The following is a 21698-nucleotide window of genomic DNA, read 5'->3' as shown; positions in this document are numbered from 1 at the left end:
CAGTTCTGGAGGCTAGGAAGTTTAAGATCAAGTTACGAGACGATTCAGTGTGTCAGAGCTCCCTTCCTGGCTTGTAGACGCCTCCTCACTGTGTCCTCACATGGCCTTTCCTCTGTGTGTGCACGTGGAGACAGACAGAGACAGATCTCTTTCTTCCTCCTCTTACGAGGCCACCAATCCTATGGGATTAAGATTCTACCCTGACGACCTCATTTCACCATAATTACCTCCTAAAAGCCCTGTTTCAAATACAGTCACAGTAGAGGTTAGGGCTCCTTTGCGTCTTTCTATTTCTGACCTAATTCTAATTCATCAATTCTATCAAGTATCTTATATCTTTCCAACAAATCCCTTTTCTGTTTAGGTTAACCAGAGTATTTAATTTTTAGTGTTGGCAACCATGGACTCAGACTGGTGCAGATATGAGTACCAGGAGACAATCACTCAGGGAACTGGTGTTAGTAATGTGCCCTAATAGGGGCTAAAGAAAATGAAAACTCAGACTCCGGGAATGTGAACTTGTCAGCCATAACAAAGAGTTGGATAATTTTTCTTCTGTGGTGATCTTTAATGAAGTGTCCATTGAAAAGAAGGATTTAAGGGATCAAAGTGCCACTGCCACTGAACAGTGTGAATGGCATGAAGAATTTAAAGACACTAGGGTGAGATGGATGCTTCTAATGGGACTGGACAGCTTAAAGATGAGATGACAAACTCGAATCTCTATATTTTAGCTCAAGGCATAGACCCAGGGCATTTCTCTGGTTGTGATAAACATCTGTAAACACATCTGCCAAAATCAAAAGCAAATTTAAATTTTTGTGGGCTCCCAAATAAAAGCCCTTTGAATTGCCAGCCTCACCAAGCTGCTCATGTGAAAGTGACAGTGCTGGTTAGCAAATAATGGAAAACTGAATATGGGGGAAACTATGGAGGGCTGGGAGTACCCCCAAACCACATTCTACACTAAGCCTTGCTGGACAGCCAAAGAAGACCCACCTCACTTCTTTTTGCATCTTCATCATCTTACATCAGGCCTGAGCCAGCTCTCTGGATCTATCTACAACTCTTGATCATCCCACCCGCCACACAGGGCATCAAGCCAGCAGGACCTGGAGAGTAAGCTGGTCGACTTTCAATACCTGGTTAAGAGAAGTAGGCTAGAAGATGGGGGAAAAATCTTTGAATATACAGGACCTGCTATTTTAGTAAAATTTCTATAGGTCTAGCGGTCTGGAAAACTTCAAAGTATATGGCAAATACAGTTTATCTAATACTAAGAGTCATAATGCTCAGTGGGCCAGAATGGCTACCATGCACATAGTCATTCCATTTGCCAGGTGACTCAAAAGGCTTCTACCTTTAAGTGGCTATCCTGCTTAGAAATTATGGTCCCACTGACTCAGTGATGCCCAGAGTGTCTGTGGTAAATCAGACAAATAGCTCTAAAAGGGAATCATGGAAGAGGTCTTTAGATTTGAAAGCAATGGTGGCAAGAATATAGGCTATACAGGAACTAAGTGCCCTGGCTGTTGCCCAACCAGAGAGCAACCTAAACCCTCAATATTGGACCATATCTTGAAAGAATAATCAGCAAGTTTGATCACTTTCATCTTTTTCTATCATGGAAAGAGGAATCAACACCTTTTCACTAGAATAACACTTATTCTGAATTTTCTCCCTGCTTGTCATGCTTCCCCTAGGTAGTGACCAGCAAAGTCACAGATTTACTGAAAACTCTATGCATTGTGGGTTTGAGCTGTCTCCTTAATAATTAGCTTCTCTTGGTTTCTACCTATTCTCTGAGTGTACTTTTTCAAACTTCACGTTGAATATGTGAGTTACAGAATATCTTTTCGTTCAAGTTCTTTCCTGCTCAAATTAACCATAGTTCCCAGTGTTTGAAAGTATGAATTCTGGAGCACCTCCCCCACCTCCTACCCTTTGACCTATGTTATTTCTTCCATTATCTGGCTCATAAAGCAGACAGTTACTATTAATCTTTGAGCTAAGTCAGGTCATCCATCCATTCTCACACCAAATATTAAGCACTATGCAAGGCACTGGTGGTACACAGAATTAATGGGTGTGTGAGACCAGGGATGAGGCCCTTATGAGAAGGAACGCCTTGAAGAATCAAGTGGACTGGATTTGTAAATGGATCTGGAAGAAACAGTTAGTGATCTACAATTACGTATTTACTTGATATCAGGTCTATAATTTGGGTTATTAGTGACTTTTTCAGTGAAATGTACTTAGATCATCTACCTACCATGTCTGTGCCTTGGAGTCAGATACAAAAAATCTCAGAGCTGCTTTTGTGTTCTTAACATGAGCTTCCAGGCCCAGAGCTTTGGTCGAGCCTCATTGTTCATCTTCCTTCTATGAAGAGGCTCTTTAGACTACCGTAAGGTTGTATGGAATGCTGAAGGGAGAGATCCATCATAGCAGCTTTCAAAGGACAAGGTTTTTATTCCATGCAAAATCTTCCACTTCTGAACTCCATCAGCACATTAACCCTTGATCTAGACAATGTGATATGTTGGTTAATTAAGCGGCTAACTGATGGTTAAACAGAAAGTTAACCAGACCATCTTTCTAAGGTATGGTACTTTAATGAAGATATAATCTCATTTTGAGCCTAAAGTTCACATGATGCTCTAGGACATAATTTTTCTCAGTGTCCCTCCCCCTCTACAGAACTACAGATTACAGAAGTGCAGGTAATAAGACAGTGTACACTGGTACCAAGTCTTGCTCTGCATTTCGTCTTTTTTATTGAATTCTGGTTTTATTTTTAGTTGTCATTTAGCACCCTTCTGTTTTCATTGGAAGGAATATTTTGGATAAATGAATTTATTTGACTGTACCATCTATGGCACTCTCCCTAGGTGCTTAAAAACAAAAAAAGTTAACTTTTAGCATAAGGCTTCTGCTTTGGAATATCAAAACCGGCCAGCATCTAAGCTGGTATCTATTTTCAATGTGTAATTTAAATCAAGAACTAAACCATCATAGTTCTCCTGACCAACAGCTGAAAAGAAGGTTCAGGGATAGGGAAAACAATTACCTTTCTTTTTTAACCAGAAAATTTGTCTATTCAATATAAATGATATCTAAAAAATAAATTCTAAAGTGTCTGCATTTCTAAAACAGCTCATCTTTTTTATTTTTCCCCAAGAGACTTGCCAAGATGATATGAGGTTAATATTGTTAAAAAAAAAAAAAATGTCTTAGGAGAGGATCCCTCAACCTCTGACCTTGTTAACAATGGGTCCGAAGCCTCTACAGTTAGTTCAGAAAAAAGATTAACACTTTAATCAAACGTCAAAGGGGAAATGGCAGGCCTATTTCAAGGAAGCAAAACATGGCGGATGTCAAGATCTTTCTGGAACAGAATAGAAACGGAAAATAAGATTAGTGTGTGTCATCTTCACTAGGGATTTTTAATTTGCGTCCAGATGCCACCATGGCTTGTCGCCAAATACCTGGCTGTTCTTTAAATAATAATAAGTTTAGAGAAAGAGTGTAAGGTCCAGGAACCCAGGAGCCAATTGAAGAGCTTCAGTCAAATTTAAACCACCGAAGCCTGTGTTTTCCCAACTTATTTCCAGGGGTTTTGGGATTGGCTTCCACTAGGAAATTATAACCCTAAGAACTGCCTAGTTTCATATTTAAGATGCCAAATAACTATTTCCTCCTAGATTCTCTAAAAAATGACTTTATTCAGCAATCCTGTATCAAAGAGTTATGCTCTTGGGGGCCACCAAGGTGTAGGAAGATTCAGAACTCAACCATATACGGCTTAGAATTCAAATCTTGATCATTTTCTCTAATCACTTCACATGAAATCGGGGCAGGGGAAGGGAGAGGGAAGCGGTATGGCTGTAGGTAACTAGCAAGGAGGTCATACACGGTCTTTGGCAGTCCTTTGTACAGCACGAAGACAGGGCAGAAGGAGTGAACATCCCATGATCTGAACTCCAGACTATGAAGGGAAAACCTAGGGGAGTTCTTATAATTGTCTCTATGATGATAGAATGAGGCTTATTTATGGACTTGCCCTGCTCAGAGGACAACTTTGCTCCTGTCCAACCATCTAACACCTGCTTGGACATAGCTGATCTCACAACAGGGAAGAAAGTCAATGATGTCATCCTGCCCCTGGAGGAGTTCTCTACAAGTCAGTGGGGGGGGGGTCTCCTCCCCCAGGTGCCCCTGGCCAGCCGTGGTGAAATGAAGATTGGGCTGGTTTTGTGAGTCTCAGCTTCTGAACCCATGAAATGATGGTCTGTGGTAGATGTGAGCTGTCCAATACAGGAGCCCTTAGCCCTGTGTGGCTATGGAGCACTTGAGATGTGCCTCATGCAACCAGGAAACTTCATTTTTACTTTTATTTAACTTTAAAAACTGATATTTGATTCCATCATTGAAAAGCTTCTAAATATGTTTGGAGCAACTGTGGCATTTGAATCTGCTGTTTCAACTGTAAATTTTAAGAAATCTAATTACCGTTCAAGTATTTCCAATGAAAATTTAGTGTCTGGGGGTGCCTGGGTGGCTCAGTTGGTTAAGTGGTGCCTTTGGCTCAGGTCATGATCCCAGGGTCTTGGGATCCAGCCCCACGTTGTTGGGCTCCCTGCTCTTCGGGGAGTCTGCTTCTCCTTCTCCCTCTGCCCCTCCCCCCCACTCATTTGCTCTGTCTCTGATATAAATAAGTAAAAACTTAAAAAAAAAAAAAAGAAAATTTAGTGTCTGAATTGGGATATGTCCTAAGTGTAAAATACAAACTGGATTTTGAAGACTTAATATAAAAAATGAATGTGCAATGTCTCATTGATAATTTTTTATATTGACTACATATTAAAATGATAATGTTTTTAACATATTGGGTTAAATAAAACATATTATTAAAAGTAATGATGGCTCACTATGCTTCTTTTTTTTTTTTAAGATTTTATTTGTTTATTTGTTAGAGAGAGAGAGAGAGACAGCACGGAGAGGGGCAGAGGGAGAAGCAGGCTCCCTGCCTAGCAGGGAGCCCAAAGCAGGACTCGATCCCAGGACCCTGGGATCATGATCTGAGCTGAAGGCAGATGCTTAACTGACTGAGCCACCCAGGCATCCCTGGTTCATTATATTTCTATTAGACAGTACTAGACTAGACTACTCAGGCAACTCTCTTACACTTACAGCTTCTGTATTAAGTATATGCTGGAGAGGATGGGAAGCCAAAGGAGAAATTCTACTCTACCAATCAAAAAAATATATATTCTTTTAAAGTGCAAAGGTGAAACAAGAGCCTGCCTTAGCCACCTTCCCACATACCTCTTCCAAACTTAAAGTACTTAGTGTCTCTGCACAGTAAAAACTTGGTGACTGCTTTGCTCTGTCCTGGCTGACCCAGGTGATTTTCTCCTTCAGTTCCCACAACTGTGCCATATTCATGGGAAGATAATGCACATGTTCATGGGAGTGAAATTAGAGGCCTGGCTGAAATGGAAACACTGACCTCCCTCACCACACAATCTCACTCTCAGGACTTTTCCTTAAAAAAAGCATAAAACCAATGTAGCCTTAATGCATAGATTATACTCCCTCCCCTCTGAAGTACAGTGAATACTTTCTCTTCCTTCTTTCTTATTCCTCCAGCATCATGGCATTCTTCATTTCTTCTGTTGATATTGAGCCCTTTCTTTGAGCCAGGCACCATGTTGGGTGTGGAAGGGAAGGACACACAGTCCGCCCAAGGCAGACATTTAGATAATCAGTTATTACAGAGTGATAAAAGGGGAAATGGACTATGCCCACTGTAGGAAAGACGCCTACCAAAGCAGAATTACCAAGGAGCTAACCCTTGACTGTTCCTTCTTCCTTTGACTTCCCAAAGGAAGGCAGACAGGAGAGAAGGCATCCCGGGAGGGGAGACAGTATGTGCAAGTGTACGGAGGCCGACATTGTGTGGCACCATGGACAACGAAAGGAGACTGGTCTTTCTTGGGCATGGGAGGGAAGTAGGGGGGAGGGAGAAGCCAACATGAAGCCATTAAGTTCCCATTGATAAGATACCATGAAGGGTAGAGGAAGATCAGAAAACACTTCAAAACTATCAACAGGTTGTATAAGTTTCCTCCTCCTTCCAGAGCAGCTTATGCATTACCAGCAAATTAAGAAATTCTCCTTGTCCCTGGGCTCATTACAGAACTTGGGAGTTTCTAAGCTATCTGTGGCATCATCTTTGTCATTCAACAGCATTTATTGGGTGCCTTGTATGAGCCAGTCACTCACCCACTCTAATAAGGACACAGAAGACTGGCTCCTAACTAATCTCGGGAGGTCACGGGCAGTCCAGGGAGTATTAATAACAAGCAAGGCACAAGTAGTCTGGCAGGAAGCATAATTTTTTTTCCTTTCTTACTACTTGGGAATAAAAAACATGTGTTTAAAATGTCTTGGGGGTAGAGATATCCTGCTCCCCAAATCAGTGTGTCCTATTCTCAGCCTTGTTTCTCCGTAACTGATGACCTAAATTTATACTGAAAAAATAGTATTCATAGGGACTTCATTCCTCAATCTTCCTGGTTTAAATTGTTCTCCGGACTGTTTCTCCCAACAGGTCATTACTATCACAAGTTAAGAGAATGTTCATTTTAGTACCTAGTGGAAAAAAGAGACTTAAGCTTGGGAAAAGTACCTTCCCCTTCATTTTAAAGAGTTAAGTGGTAACATGGAACAAGTTGAATGCACTGGAACTCCGTTGGATATAGAACACGTGGATGCAGTCGTTTAAAGATTGTTACATTTCCCATAGTTGCAACATGACTTAAAAAACAGCATTTCTCCATACGCTATGGGCAATAATATGCTATAGCTCTTATGTACACCACAGTTTTAAATAGTATCCATCCAAGAGCCTCACTGTGTCATAAAATCCAGTAGTTCATCGTTTCCCGCCTCTGAATGGCTGCAGTTGTCGTGAGAACATTGCCATGGCTCAAGCCCCAAATCCGAAGCCAACCTAAACCTGCCACGTGGCAGATTCCTGCTGCCGACTGCCTGCTGCGCCCCCCAGTTCTCCCTCCACCAGCTGCCTCCACACAGCCAGGGAAAGGCAAGCACCGGGCACCTTTGTCAGCCAGGCAGCGGGGCGACCGCGGGCCGCCAAGGGTCAGAAGAGCATCGGTGGCAAGAGGACAGTTTGCTGAACCAAGCCTAAGGTTCTGCCAGGCTGGACCCACCAGGCATTGTTTAATGTCCAGAGCTACAGTAGCTAGCTTTGAGTTCAAATCTGTATCGTGGGATTTGAACCATCGCGACACGCATCACCACAAAAAACCTCCATGAATCTTGTTAACAAAACAAGAAGAACTGCTGCCAATGGCTGAGAAATAAATTCCTTCTTTCCTGCTGCTTGGACCACAGCATAATGAGGGCGCCCAAGCTCTCTGTGCAGTAATAAAATGGAATGCCCAGGCTTTTTCTTTTGATGTGTTCCAGTTTAAAGGTTGAGAGTTGATGCCTTTTCATCCTTAATTTATCTTCCCTTGTAAATATGTCTGTACCCCTTCCAATATCTGAAGTCTACACATTTTCAAAATAGAATTCACTCCTTCTCCTATTTCAGTTGTATAACTTTATGTTATGGGTCAGATTTTCGGCTACATAAACATACCTCTGGCAGCAAATTAACTCAAACAAATGTTTTGGTTGGGTGGCGAGGTTGTTTTTTAATAATCTTTCTGATCTGCCTGGGGGTCCAAGGATAGGCTAGGTGAACTCTCAAAGGCTTTCTAACTTTGTATTTTCTGCCACATTAATATGCAGTTCTTTAAGTTTGTTGAAGGGGCTGGTTTAAACTTTCACCACCAGAGGGTGCTACTTGTTTGCTTCTAATATTCACTCTCTCTCAGATTTGCAAGGTCGAGGCCCTGTCACCAAAGACTTGTCCAGGCAGCAGCCAGCATTACCCAGGAAAGATTTCCAGAAGGCCTGTAGGCAGCGCTCTACTTCAAGGCATCATTGGACATTATGTATTTGGAACCCAAACTGAAAATCTCTGTATCTTGCACAAACCAAAGCGCACTAATGTGTATGTGTGTAGATAGATAGATAGATAGACAGATAGATAGATAGTCACTGTAAACCAAGCAAAGCATTCGAATCATTTTTCACTCTCACGGCTTCTGTTCAGTATTTACTGCATAATAACCATGAACCCGGAACTCTCCCACCCTCTTCACCACACCAAACAATAAAATACCATAAAGTAAAAAGGGAATTTGCTTGGCTAAACCAATAATGCTATTTCCCAACGATGCAACCTCTTCTTACCTTAAGTATGCACCTCTCCCTCTTCTGCTTGTGTGTGATTTCTTATTTCTAGGGAGAACTTTATCAGCTTCAATTTCTCTTAGGGTATTTTTTGATTGACTGGGATGTGCATGTGAATTTTCCACCTGATGTTTTCCGGTATGCACGAAGAAGCATGGAGAGTTTAACTGATTTTAAGTTTTAAATGGTAAGAAATTCTAATGTGTTGTCATCTGAATGGCGAAGTCAATCACGGGTCAGCAAAGTGATTCTACGAAGTGCCAGATTATAGTAAAGATTTTTGGCTATGTGAGCTGCGAGTGCTCTGTCACAGCCTCTTGACCCTTCCTCAACAACAAGAAAGGAGCCACACAGACTACAGACACCAATGATTGGGTGCGGCTGTGTTCTAAAACACTCGATTTTAAGGACCAGGTGGCGGGTGTGCTGCTGTTTCCTGACTCCTGAAAATGATGACTCTTAATGTTCACACTGTTCTTACTGATAAAATTCAGAAAAGTTTCTAGTATGTCACCCTGTGATGATTTTTCCCCTTGATACAGTTTTGACAAATTGTCACCTAAGTAATCCATTTTAAAGTTCATGGGTCCTTTGGAGGAGTACCACTGGGCTCCCTGTCCAGAGCTTTCAAAATCTGGGCCAAAGGAGCCTTAGACTTTCAGCGTGTCATTATGTTTATGTCCTGGGAAGGTCTGTTATGGTAAGATAGAAAATCAGCAAGAAGGATATGACACTGGCAATTTCTCCTAGAGATAACATGGAAAGCAAACAAAAGACACAGTTTACCTTCAGACTGATGTGTAGCTAGAGGAGTCTGGGTCTCCTTGGAGTAGGACACGACTTCCCTGGGCAGGAAATCCACCTGGGTAACCTTCGACACTCCCAGCCTGTGCAGTCTTCGCCTGTAAGCAACAAAGGACAAACGTTTAAAGAGGGAAGGCATTCCTTGCAGAAGAGCTATCAGTAATAACACACAGGACCAACACAAATCCCAACCTGCAACTTCTCAGTGCGAGGGGCTGGGCCATAAACTAGGACCGGCCCTGGGCTGGCAGCTGGGACATGTGGCTTGTTGGACCACTTTGGCCCTAATTTGCTGGTGATGTCAGGTAGGTCCCTCATGCTGACCCTGAGCCTTTCTATCTGTAAAACAAGGTCTTGGTCTGGCCCGAGGAGACCCCTTCCATTTGGAGGAGCTTTTATTTCACTTGATTTAAATTTATAAAGGGTATTTTCATTGGTAATACGAGATTCCAGCCTCTTACATGCGATGAACAAAGGAAAAGTAATGATTGTCAAGTCAGAAGAAAAGAAAGAAGATATCTTAGTGGAGTAACATGTTTGCCATGATAGTATTGAGAGGATCACATGCCAAGGGGGAGTGGAACACTTCTCAGTTCGCCAAGAAGAAATTAACACAGATCAGCAAGCGAATTTGTTTAAAGACATCACTATAGTGTAGGTGAGTGAAGAGGGCACTGGGCTAAGAGTGATAAAGGTTTAGCTTGGAATTCCCCAACTAATCTGTGACCACGTGAAAAATCATTTCTGAATATTTATGTCACACTTCAAGTGTTTTCAGATGTCTTTGACATCTATCATCTGTCCTCACAACACCTCTGTGAGGCATAGGGGAAGATGTTATCACCGTCTCCATTAGAGATGAGGAAAATGAAATGCAGTGTAAGAGACGTGTGCAAGTATATACAACTCATAAATGGTAGAACGAGGGCTGAAACACTGTTGGCCTGAGTCCTGGTCAGGAAAGTCCTGGAAAAGGACTTGGCCTTTTCCACCAAGCCACCTCCCACCCGGGGTTCTTAATGGTGATTTCTGAGCTACTGCAAAAGTCTGAAGTACCTCCCGCATCACCCAGAAAACATCCAAATCATGGAGGCAGCAAAGTCTCGTGGCTAAGCACCTAGACTCTAGCCCCCCACTTCCGGGCTGTGTGTGCAATCTTGAACAAGGTACCTAACCTCTCTGTGCCTCAGTTACATCATCTGTGAAATGGAGATATCACTAGTACTTGCTCTTAGGGTTGTTATGACAGTGTATATGTGCCACATGCATACAAAGCACATACTGCATATATGTCATGTGTACATATGTGCCTACTTTACACACATATCTTCAATTTCTGGAACGTTATTTTTAACAAATAGATTTAGTATTAGCATGGGACATATTCTACTGTGTTTCTTAAAAATTTCTAGGCAGAGAGAGTGTATGTGTGTGTGTGTGTGTGTGTGTGTGTCTGAAGGAAAGATGACACAAACACAGCTCAGCTCATACAGAGAATCCCAGCTACATTCCCTAGATCTCTATGATCCGTAGAAGCACATTCTATTCATATTATTGTTTTTAATTATTACTAGCAGATGGCACAGACTCATTGTATTTTTAGTTCTAGTAGTAATGATAAAATGAAAGGCAATGCATGTCATAGCTAGAAATTTCCATGTACAATTTCCCAAGCATTCCAGGGAAACAAAATTTTCTTCTCTGTGAGTTACTCAAACGACTGAGATGATATCTAAGATGTGCACAGAGCAGATACAAACAAACAAACGCTGGGTTAGAGAACAAGCCTGCTCGGCCATCTCCGAAGTCTCAACAAGCTCCAGGCAGGCCTGGGCCTCACGGGCCTCATTCACTCCGAAGTCTGGGCCCCCAAGGAGGGTCAGGCTGGGTTCCTGGCACTCCAGGCAGCCTCCTCACACAGAATTAGCAGAAAACACCTGAAATAGGCTAGAAACAAAGTTGCCAAACAAGGTAAAAAACTCAAAGTTTCAAAGTAAGAAATTCAGGTATTAGTTTAACATCAGAGAAGAATGTTTTCTTTCCTGAAATGGGTCTTTCTTGAAGCAGATGAAAAAGAAAGCATGAATAGACACCCCAGGACTACTTGGGGTGCTGCCTCTCTTGCTGTTTCATAGCCCAGGGCAGCTTTCTGAAGTCCCAAGAGGTCGGGCTGCATCACTCAAGCAAAGAGATGGAAAAGAAACATGTGATGGCATTACAACCCCACCATTTCTATTTAAAAAAAAAAAGATTTTATTTATCTAAGAGAGAGAGCAGGGGAGTGGGGTGGGGAACAGAAGGGGAAGGAGGAGAGAATCTCCAGCAGGGAGGGGGAAGAAGGAGAGAATCTCCAGCAGACTCCATGCTGAGAGCAGAGCCCAACACAGGGCTCAATCCCACGACCCTGAGATCATGACCTGAGCTGAAATCAAGAGTCAGACGCTTAACCAACTGAGCCACCAGCCACCCCATTTGATCCCGCCATTTCCAGTGGGGTCACCCCCAGCATGAGGAGATCACCCTGGATCCTAGACTTCTACAGGCATCTGTACAAGACTCTAAAAGGTACCTACGCCTGCAGGCAGGGATTCCAGGGCTTCTAACTAACAGAACATAAGCTGTAGATCTATCTTGTTGGGTAACCAGTAGCAGGCACTGGAATAGGAAGCTGACATGTAATTTGATAATCCACCATGGCAAATCAAAACCAACTGGTAAGACAGTATGGCGCAATGGCTAAGTCATGTACTCATTGAGAAACTGAATTTTGGTTCAAATCTATGCTTGGTCACTTACCAGCTGAATGGTGGATGAAAGCTTTGGGCAAGTGACTAACCCTGCTAACCTCAAGCTTCTTATCTATAAAATGGGTACATATCATTGAGTGGTTGTGAAGAGTAAATGAAGCTAATACTTGTAAAAGCACTTAATTTTGTGCCTGGCACATAGTAAGCAGCTCCTGGCTTAAGCATCTCTACTTTTAATTTATCTTTTTGCTTGATGATCTTAATGCTTATATTGATTTTAAAAATCAGAGAAGACAAGATGTATGAATGCTCTAAATTAAAGATTCTTTAAGATAGTAGCTTTGGAGATGACCTCTGTCAATGAGACATAAGAATCACACTACCAATTTCTTTGTATGGGCACATGTGTAGTTTTGGCTGGTTGGAAGAGTCTATTTGCTTTTCCTTTAACTGAAAGTATTATCACCACAAAACGTCTCTGCTTTCAAACTTATCTTGTATAAATGAGCTTATCTCATTAAACAAAAAATTTTCTTTTCTCAGTAATTACTGAAAAGTCTCAACCAGTCCCTCACTGATGCTGTGTTGTGATCTCAGGGTCCCAACTCCACCCAAGCCATCAAGAAGAACTAAAAGCCTAGCTGTGATCACGTGATTCTCCCAATGTGTCCCTCGGTTGATACATCGGTAAACTTGTGGGTGGTTTGGTCTCAAATTTTAAAGCAGTCCCTTATAACACTTCTTGCAGGGTAATTGATAGATTACTCTATCTTTCCATGCAGTCTCCAGATTGATTAAGCTGCATTTATATCAAATGCTTTTATTCTTTGTGGCTATTTTGCTGTTGCTTTAGTAACTGTGTAGTTATAATACATATAAACAGTTTTCACATAGTATCTTATTTTATCCTCATTACAGTTTTACATCATATTCCAATTCTACACCTGAGAAAATATAGGCTCAGTGATGTGAAGTCATTTGCTCAAAATCACAAAGGCAGTAAGTGACAGACCCAGGCCTTGGCTCCATCAAACAGCCAGTCCAAGGACTATGTTCTTAGAAACTGTTCTCTGTTGACCTTGTTCTCCTATTTTTTTTCTAATGCCTTATGAGCATAGCCTTAGTGAGGCGCACTCCTAAAACCTAGTACAGTGGAGGGCCAAGCACATGTGTTCATCTTATAAGCATGAGAAGGGATTCCTGAGATGGGGCCAGGGGTGCAAGTATTAGGACAGACTAGAAGGATGGTGTTTGCGAGGTGAGTACCACACAATTGTTCCCTGTCCTAGCTGGCTCAGAAAAGCTGGCCAGGAGATGGCACCCTTCCACAGCAAAGGCCTTCCTCTTAGATGCCTTCTCAATTCTCAAGTCCTCAATTCTGAGTCTTCCCCGGACTGATCTTAGGGCTGACATTTCAGTGGATCCAGAACCTATTTGTACAACCCTGTGATCAAGGCCTTCCTTAACTTCCCTTTTTGTAGAGAAATATTTCTACAATTTTATTGGCTGACAAAATTATTATAAACGATCATTAAGAGGTGAAGTGTCCAGTAGTTATTGTCTTTAAAAGTATGAACTTTGAGCATCATATTTATTCAAGACTTAACAGTTCATAATTCTTTTCTACAAGGTTGTAAATTGAACTGCTTATCAAAAGAGGGGGGAAAACCCCATTGTAGCACTCATGCTACTAGGATTCCTTTTCCTTTTAATTAGGCTATAAATTCCATACTGGCTCTTCAGTCCTGGCTCTGGGATAGATTTGCTGCCTACCCAGCACCCCTCCGGCCAAGCTCATCCTCTTACCACTGTGCGTGCAGATACATCGGCCACAGCCGCTGGTCCGTGCCAGTGTATTCACCTCTTCTCATGTCTCACATGGCTGCAAACTTACTCATCCCTGACTGACTCACCTCTGTACCCTGGTCCTTAGTTCAGTGTCAGGTACAGAGCAGGCACTAAACAAATGTGTGAGGAAGGAAGGGAGGGAAGAAGAGAAGACTAGAAAAAGGAAAAGGCAGAAGGCATCATACAGAAATGTACTCTGAGACTTTAACTGTCAAAAGCCATGGCGGACACGGCATTATTATTAAATTATACTCTATATTTTTCACCTTGAGAATTTATTCCAAAATAGGCTTTGATAGAATTTTAAATGTACTGAATTAAACATGTATCATGTTCTAAATAACCACAGGAAAGCAATTCAACGTTACTTAAAAAATACAATAAGACCTCTTATATTTGGATTCACTGTGACCACATTTAATGAATCTAGAGAGAACCCGAATGGGAGAAGTCCTAGAGCAGTGGTTCCCAAAATATGGTCCCTGACTGGCAGCCGCAGCCCCACTTGGGAACAGGTTAGAATGCAAATTCACAGGCCCCACCTGAAACCCACAGAACAGAAGCTCCGGGGGCAGGGTCCAGTGATTCCGATCCTCACCAAAGCCTGAGTACCACCGAGTCAGAAATACTGGCTCACGTGCAGAAACAGAGACTTCACTATTCAACCAGATTCACCTGGGGCTCCCCAACCTGTAGCCAAATCCTGGAGGATGAGGCCTTAGTCCCACTGAAAAGGGAGGATACCCCTGGACCAAGCTTGTAGAAAAAGCTCAATGAGATGAGACAGGCACAAAGATGAGCCAAGATGAATGAGAGTTAGGAGGCAGGCAAAGGAGACTGCAGTGTTCAACATATGAAGGTACTAGCGAGAGTCTGTCCTAGATCTAAAACTAACAAGTCAGGCAGGGGATGCCAGAGACCCTGGGCAACGAACCACGATCCCTCACAAGCTAACCTGGCATGGTCTCAGAGTGACACGGGGCCCACGTCTCCCCAGGGCGGGGGTAGGACTCCCGGCTAAAAGGCCTAGAAGCTCCCTCTCCGCCCGGCCCTCTCAACCTGGCTGAACAAGCTGGCTGAGCAAAGCCATAATGCACCAAAATTCACATATTTCTTCTAAAAAGAAAAGTTGGGTGGTGATAAAGTATAAAAAGTGAAGCTATCTGAAGTTCTAGAAGGTTGTTTGCTGGCGTTCGGGATGGAAAAGTTCCCAGTTCACCACAAGCACAGTCCAATCTACCCAGGTTCTGTCCATTTGTCCTTGGGTTGGACATTCTGAATCCCCAGAAGAAAACTACTCCCTTGCCTCAATCTCTGGACCCATTTCCCTTTCTGTTTCTGGTTCAGTTGAGCTCTCCTGTCTATCCAACCACAGCAAGGTTAGTGTGGCTTTGCTAATAGGCTGCTTACAAAGTTACATTATCCAAGAAAGATAAAACCCCAAGTGTGACCTGAGCACGGGCTGTGATACCTACCAAAGCTGCAGAAAGTTAGGGTCATAACAGACTTACCCCTAAATCGAAGGATTCTGTCCTATCATTAGCAGCATGAGAAACATGCACACAGACACTGGAATTCTCATAAATACATACTCTGTGGCTCCCATTTCAAAGATGAATGAAAGCTGAAGAAAAACTTTACTGATATTTTTTAATGTGATTAAGAATTAATTATTCCTTTTAATAGTAAAGAGAAAAAGAAAATACTTGCAGAGCAAAGAGTTATCTACCCAAATAGAATCCCTGGTTTTGTTCCTATGTTTTGAAAAGGTCTCCATTCTTTTCAAAGCCATGGACTCCTGAACTTTGGCTTCTAAAGCCATTGCACCTGCGACCCTGAAAATACGGAGACAGTCACTGTTTTGTGCCTCCATGCAGAGTGTTAAAGCACACCCATTAGATTTCAAAGAAATTACTATCTAGTTGCCTTTAAGAATAAAGGTAAAGAATTGAAATGAGAAAATAATTTTGACATGGCAAGGATCTGGAGGGGTGGTTATGGATGGCAAGGGGATCAGAGCTCTTCAATCAAAGACTTAAGATGAAGGGTGTCTTAATTGTTTTTGTTGAAATAAAATGTACATACTATAAATTTCCCCCCTTGAAAGTGTACAATTTAGTGGGCTTTAGTATATTTACAAAGATGTGTAACCATCACCACCATCTAAGTATACAACTTTTCCTTTACCCCCAAAGAAATTCTGTACCTACTGGTAGTCACTCCCCATTTCCCCCTTCCCCAGCCCTTGGCAACCACTAATCTACCCTCTACTTTCATATAAATGGAATACTATAGTATGTGGCCTTTTGTGTCTCGCTTTTTTCACATAGTGATGTTTTAAGGTTCAGATAGCATGCATCAATATGTCATTCCTTTTTATTGATGAAGAATATTCCACTGTATGGATATCCCATATTATGTTTAATTCATTCAACCACTGATGGACATTTGTATTATTTCTACTTCCGGCTATTATAAAAAATGCTGCTATGAATATTTGTGTACAAGTTTTTATGTGGACATATGGTTTCAATTCTCTTGGAATTGAACTGAATTCTCTCCGAATTGGCATAGCCTAGCAGGAGAGCTGTGGGGTCAATATGGTAAGTCTCTGTTTCACTTTTTGAGGAACTGCCAGACTGGTTTCCAAAGCTGCTTCACTAAAGTTATAATCATTTGCAGTGCACAAGGGTTGCAATTTCTCCACATCCTTGTCTACATTTATTATTATCTGTCCTTTTATTACAGCCATCCTAGTGAGCATGAAGTGACGTCTTGATGTGATTTAGATTTGCATTTTCCTGAGGACTAATGATGTTGAGCACCTTTTCATGCGCTTATTCGCATTTGCCTACTTTCTTTGGAGAAATGCCTATTCAAGTTCTTTGCCCATTTTCTTTTATTTTTTTAAAGATTTATTTATTTATTTTAGAGACAGAGAGAGAGAGCATGCATGGGGGGCGGTAGGGAGAGAGAGATAGAGAATCCCAAGGAGACTCCCTGCTGAGTGAGAAGCCCAACATGGGGTCTCGATGCACAACCCTGAGATCATGACCTGAGCCTAATTCAAGAGTCAGATGCTCAACCGGCTGAGCCACCCAGGTGCCCCTATTTGCCCATTTAAAACCTGGGTTATTTGTCTATTTGTTGTTGAATTACAAGAGATTGTTTATATATTCTGGATACTAGACTCTTATCAGATATATGATTTGCAAATATTTTCTCCCACTCTGTGGGTTGTCTTCTCACTTTCTTAATGATGTCTTTTAAAGTATGAAAGTCTTCAATTTCAAGGAAGACTAATTTATTTATTTTTTTCATTAGCTGCTTATACTTCTGGAGCCATATCTAACAAATCATTGCCCAATCCAAGGTCATGAAGATTTATACCTCTCTTCTTCTAAGAGTTCTATAGTTTTAGCTCTTTCATTTGATTTTCAGTCTATTCTGAATTAATTTTATAGATGGTATGAACTATGGGTCCAACTTCATTTTTTTGCATGTAGATATCCAGTTGTCCATGTTTAATTTTGCTTAATATTCACTAGCAAGCAGGAGGGCAGGGAAAGGCTTTGTCATGAATATTAATCCTCACTGATACCCACTGGCCCCAAGCAGTAGCCAAATCTGACTGTAGGAGGATGGATTCAAGAGAGGGACCAAAAGCTTCCAACAGTTCATGAAAGCTCTCAGAGCACTTGAACATTCTTCCATCACTGCTACGAGCATCATCAAAATTTTCCTGAATCAGTTAGACACAATACAACTCATATTCTCTCTGATGTTCCTATTTTGAACTGCAATAAATTATATATAGAAAACCTGATGTTCCTGCATTCCATATTCAGGATGAGTGAAAAATAATTGTATAAATATTACTTACTATCTCTACTGGGCTCATAAAGGAACCCAACAATATCAGAGAACTGGCTTCAGACAGCTAAAGCTTTAAGCGAGATGGCTGTCATGAGAATTTCACAGATACCATCAGCTAATTCTTAAAGATTTATCAGAGTGCATGATTCATTTTGTAATTCATCATTAATATTGGGAAGGAAAGCTGTAAGACAGAGAGAGGCTGACAGTAGTGTGACTTTTTTTTCTAATGTCACAATGCAAATGTCTGTATGAAGACAAAGAAAAGCCTGAGTAAAAGTGTACTTCAGGCCCCTAAGAAACTCTACAAAGTTACAAATTGTGAATCACAAAAGGCTCTCAATTATAATCTTGGAATACCAGTCTCAGAGTGTTCAATGACTGGAAATCATAATGTGAGATGATATATCGATCAGATCTAGTGGCAGGAGAGGAGTGACAGTAGATAAGGTGGCAGTCAGGAGCTTAGGTCAGAAGCCAGTATGTGGCCTCAGAAGCCAGGAAACCAAAAAGGGTCACTGCAATAATGGGAAGTCTGGAGCAGGGAAGAGACTTAGAACTCATGCAGATCAAATCAGGAACAGATTCTCTCAGAGATAAGGAGTTATTTAGCCAGATGTCAAAGTAGGTCAAGGCTAAGGAATAAAAGAATGTCTTCGCTGGACCCACACTCAATCCTGCTGGTTTTATTCCTGCTTATTTGCATATGAGTATTTCATCCCATGATACATTAATGGTGCTGCCAAAGAATTCTTCCAGTGTTGCTTCTAAAATTCCTTGAGGTTTCTCAAAGAAGATTTCCTAAGACAGCAAGAATGGTAATAGTTCCATTTTCTTCCTTGTCCAAACATCTTATGTGGGTATGTACAGCATCTTTGACAACTGGCAAAGGAACTACTTCAGCCAACATCATTATCAGCAACCACAAACAATTTTTGAAGCACGGCACTATGCCAGATCCTAACATTAGAGGCAGAAAAAGGAGTCAACCATATACATCAAAAGGCAAATAGGAATGAAAGGTGGAAAATAATAAGAGTCAACATGAGTGATTCATACAGTAAGTCGAACAGGGGAGTATAATGGGCAGATTACTATGTGTTTCAATAAATAAAGGGAGGTTCACCGAGTTTGAGGGTCTGATGTGACTCTTGAAGGATAGGAAGGACTTAGTTAAGTAGAAAGGAATGAGGAGGGTGCCCTACGGAGGTGGTCCTGTGCAAAGATCTGGAGATCAAATTCACATTTCATACCTGAGAGACCAGGTTTTCGGAATAGAAGTTTTAAGCTGCAGGGCAATGGAAGATTAATTTTAGAGAGGTACACTGAGACCAGACTCCTAGAAAGCTTAAAACCTTGGGCTAAAGAATTTGAACTTCATGCTATAGATAATGAGAAATTACTGAAAGTTACTAAGTAAGAAACTGACAGCTGCAAAGAAACATTAAGTATAGCAACCATGTGAAGAATGGAGTCTAAATCTCTCTCTTTGACAAGTGAGTGACCACAGTCTATGTGCGGGACCTGAGAAGCTGGGTATAAAGGAACTGAAAAAGGATCTACAAGCAAAGGTGGGTGGGTTCAGTAACCAAACAGAGAATCCAGGCAAGCGTTAATTCATAGGAGGCAGCCAGAGACATGGTTACTGGATTTATGACCAATGGTCTAACAAAGGTGGAGACTTGGTCCAAGGAGGTGATGGCCCTGGGAACAGAAAGGACATGCTGTAGTTTGGTGACTCTGGGAAAAGAATGAAGTGTAGACCTTAGCAGTTGACTTGGTATGGAGGGTGAAGGAAAAGGAATCAACTGGTGATTCTTTCAAGGTCTCATGCTTTATGGGAGGGAAAGTGAGTGGTGTGACTCTAAAACACAGGGGAATCCAGAGAAAGAGGCTTGGGGGTTAAAAATGATTACCTCAGTGGATGAGTTTGTGGTGAAGGGTTCTCCAATTGAATGAGATATAAGACCAAAGCTCAGGAAAGAAGACAAAACAGAAGATATGGTCCTGGGAGCCACCCCATGAGAGCCATATGAGAACATGTCGCATCCATAGAAAAAATATAGGGACCCAAGGACACAGAAACTCATGTAATATGAAAGAGGTTTAAAGAATAATAAAGGTTGCTTTGTTTTCCAAACACCATAGTGTACTGTAGTTCAGTATCAAGGTGTGACATCTCAAGGACTGATACATATAGGGTTGGCATCAAGGTGGAAAGGGAGGAAAGATGACAATGGGGCACCACCCAGTGGAAGTGCAACTGGCATTGCAGTTCCTCACCACACTCAGTTTATCACGCGTGTTCCAAGTGGGTGTTTTCCTACAAGGACTGAGAAGCAACTTGATGGCTGACCTTTTCTGATTATTTCAAAAAAGATGAGCTTCCATTTTCTATGTTCGCATTTTAAAAATCATTCGAGGAGGTATTTATTTCATTTCCATGGTATTTACTTCTTACTGTGCAGAGATATTAGTTTGGCAGCTCAAGTATTTTTCCTGAACAGAAGCAAATGTCAAGTCTGCTCAGTCAACAGGCACAGCCAAAGGGTCTGCCTTGAATTTCATAACACAAGTAAATCTTGCAAATTTCCGGGATGAGAGAGAAGTCAAAATAGTCATGGTTACAATCGAGCTTGGCTGTATCAGCTGAGGTTCAGCAGAACCCATCCAGTAGAACCTATCAAGTGCCCACTTTACAAAGGAAGTTGAAAGTCAGAATTATAAGGACAGAAGGTACAGAAGTGTGTTTCTTCCAATATTACATTGAGACAATAATAATATAAAAATTTGATAAAAATAGCCTTTTATTGACTTAATATTCATGAACAGCCTTCTGTAGAAGTTGCAATATAAAGGTATAAAATTATACAATTCTTTAAGTCATTTAGTACCAAAGTATAAGTACACATCCACGCCAACTGGCTATATTCATTTTCCCAAAACGGAATAAAAAAAGAATATAGTTTTATGAATATCCTGCTGCTACTGTGAAACAGAAAATATCCTATAACTGCTTACTCAATGTTCTTGAGAACATAGAACGAAGACTGGCAGATAGCAAGCAGCTTCTCAAGAAATGTTTGAGGACTGGATAAAAAGTAGCGTAAGAGGTAAGAAAAGTGCTTCTCCCTCTCTTGTGACAAAATTATAACTGGGTCTGTTAAATACAATTTATTAAAGTTTTTCATAGATCAAAATTTATCCTCTATTTATAGATTCTGAAATACATTTTACCATTACCCTTTGATACACACACACATTGTAAGCTGCTGTTCTGTATTTAAATTTCTGTAGAAACTGTGATTAGGTGTGATTAAAAGGCAGAGACTGTCCGTTTGCTCAAGAGCACAAACCACATTATTCTCAAGAAAATACTAGACATTGTTACATGGAAAACCTTAAAAATTAATTCAAACCAGAGATCTAAACATAATGTCTAAGAGCATTTGACAAAACTTGAAGAATAAGTAAAAAGAGGGCTATTTCATCAAACGCTAATGAGGTTATTACTGTTCTGTTAGGCAAATGGAAATTATTTTAAAATGTGAAAAGTCCTCTAAAACTGCCTGGCTAGATTTTCTCAAACACCTACCACCCTCCTGAAGAATATATGTTTTTCTAGTAACTTCGTAGAGCTGGTTTAATTTCTATTCTTGAAAGAGTGAACTATTTCACCACAGCAGTTTGGGATGGTGCCTGGTGGGAGTAATGCTCACCCTCTCTTGCAGCCAAAAATAAAGAGAAAGTTGAGAGAAAGAAGAGGTCATCACCTTCTACCAATGTCTCCCAAAGATGGAAAGCATCCCTATGTTCCTCCTTTAGGGAAGGAGCCACCAAATCCCTCACAGCTTCAGTTTTTTCTCATTCTCAAATTGCTTCCAAATATTTTGAAAACTCCACCAGGAGTTTAATATACTATGACATGGAGGAAATATAATTGTGAGGCTTTAATAAAATCTGAAGGCACTAAACATTCCTGTATGTTATTTGGTTTAACAGGTTTGAGTGAGGGGCCACAAAATACCCTTATCTGCTCATTGTTGTCTATTCATCATTGAGAATCTTTGCTTCCCTCCTAGCCCCACACCC

The 21698-nt window shown here is 41.2% G+C and overlaps 1 protein-coding gene across 2 annotated transcripts in view; it reads right to left on the bottom strand.

Annotated features, from left to right (window-relative positions):
- Positions 1 to 21698, bottom strand: part of DYNC1I1 (dynein cytoplasmic 1 intermediate chain 1) — a 293984-nt gene that overhangs the window by 212038 nt on the left and 60248 nt on the right. For both annotated transcript variants that reach the window (XM_034667979.1, XM_034667985.1), the window contains one exon: positions 9118 to 9233. In XM_034667979.1, coding sequence (XP_034523870.1) covers positions 9118 to 9233 — 116 coding nt within the window. The remainder of the gene's footprint in view (positions 1 to 9117; positions 9234 to 21698) is intronic.

This window comes from Ailuropoda melanoleuca, chromosome 1, assembly GCF_002007445.2.
Source record: "Ailuropoda melanoleuca isolate Jingjing chromosome 1, ASM200744v2, whole genome shotgun sequence".
Classification (NCBI taxonomy): domain Eukaryota; kingdom Metazoa; phylum Chordata; class Mammalia; order Carnivora; family Ursidae; genus Ailuropoda; species Ailuropoda melanoleuca.
The sequence above is the reverse complement of the archived record's forward strand: the minus strand, read 5'-3'. Positions and strand labels throughout refer to the sequence as shown.